Consider the following 1,674-nt stretch of genomic DNA (forward strand, 5'->3'; position numbering starts at 1 on the left):
TACAGCTGGACCCGTGCTGCATTCCTCTCTACTTGTCCCACCTCTGTTCTACTCTTTAAATATCATTAGGAATAAGAATGATAATCTCTTACCTCCATGCTAGTTTTAAATGCTCTGTTCACCTTTGCTCTGATGGTAATAATTTGTCCAATCCTGTTAAGAAGAGTAACATCTTATGGTATGTAATCATGCAGCTTAATAAGGGCTTGTACCTGGCTCTCTACATATTCCTAATAGCAGTGAAGAAAATCTCACAGATTAGAGTGTCAAACAGTACTTGTACTGCAAACAGTTTCAAACTTACATCAGCTCCACATCCAACAGACAGCTTTGCTTGGTTCACAGTCAGGACAACTAGATGTGCATTGGTTTGTGTAACCATATCCATCCAACCCATCTACACAGTCATTAACTTCCAGCTTACAAGGTGTAAAACCACACAAAAAAAACCCTACAAAATAATGACTTTAAGGTTCTGTAAAGATGTAACTTAGGAATAAATGTGCTATTTCCTCTTATAGTGTCTTTTATTCCTCAGAAAATCATGAAAAATGGTTAAAACCAAAATGTCCTGCATTATCTTGTAGACTCAGTCAATATTCAGGGATTACAAATGCAAAACTTTTTAAAAAATGTGTTCATGTAATAAAACAGAAAAAAAAAAAAAAAGAAAGAAAGCAATGGTAAGACATAAACTGAAAGAGCACTTGCAACAATAAAAAATCCACACAGTAGCTGTGATAGGTATGTATCCCTTATTTAGCAGAGAAAAGTAATGCCTGCAGCATTCACTTCAACTAGAGCCAAAGATCACTGGGCCATTGGTTTCTCACCTGCCACCTGGGTGGCCAAGTCAAAGTAAATACAGTTTATTTTTAACCTGTGAAATTGATCTGTTTTCTAGGTGTGTCAGGCTATCACAGATAGAAAAAAGTAATTCTGAGACTTTACCTTGTGACTGTGGGGAGTTCATTGGCCTGCTATCTCACATTTTATAATGCAGTTTATCTCTGCCAAATAAGAATCTCTAGAATGAAAACATTTCACTGTTAGCTGGTTCTGTACCTGGCAGCCTCTTCAAACTGTATGTCATCCATAGATGCTGTCACACAAGACACACCAGCATGTTTCTCAGCTTCAAAAGAGACACATGGACACAAAATTACCACATTGCATTTGCAGCAAGCTATTCACCTATATACTTGTGTATGAGAGACAGAGATGAAACACAGGAGATTCCTGGGCTTTTGATCACTTTAATGCAAGCCTGCAATGGACCCCCTAGAGAAAAAGAAGACAAATAATATTAACGTTAATATTTACCATGAAATAAGGGCAACATCAGGAGATGAGACTAGATTATAATAATGATCCTAATAATTTTGAAAAGCCCTATTTAATGTCTTTCTCTTAAAATAAAAATTTTGGTGAGAAAGTGCTAACAAGCATGTTGCAGGACAAAAGGAACCACAAAGAATTAACATGTCTACAGAAATCTCAGCAATTGCTCTCAAAACAGGATATTGTAAATACTGACTACATCAAACCAGTGTGGTAGTACTGTACTGAAAACACAGGAATTAAATAAAACTAAATACAACCAAGCCTTAAAAAATCAAACCCAAGTATTTACTTATTGTAAAATATTTTTACCAAAATTTGAATTGTGTTCTT

General features: G+C 35.7%; 1 protein-coding gene across 1 annotated transcript in view; it reads right to left on the reverse strand.

The window, feature by feature from the left end:
- The window catches only part of ACOT12 (acyl-CoA thioesterase 12), a 23,843-nt gene extending 22,746 nt beyond the window's left edge, over positions 1–1,097 (reverse strand). Inside the window, exons 1-2 of the mRNA XM_008935409.1 lie at positions 1,066–1,097; positions 93–153 (exon numbers count right to left, since the gene is read on the reverse strand). Of these exons, the coding sequence (XP_008933657.1) occupies positions 93–153; positions 1,066–1,097 (93 nt within the window). The remainder of the gene's footprint in view (positions 1–92; positions 154–1,065) is intronic.
- Positions 1,098–1,674: the final 577 nt, after the last annotated feature.

The sequence above is a fragment of the Merops nubicus genome, unplaced genomic scaffold (genome assembly GCF_000691845.1).
Source record: "Merops nubicus isolate BGI_N331 unplaced genomic scaffold, ASM69184v1 scaffold27062, whole genome shotgun sequence".
Lineage (NCBI taxonomy): Eukaryota > Metazoa > Chordata > Aves > Coraciiformes > Meropidae > Merops > Merops nubicus.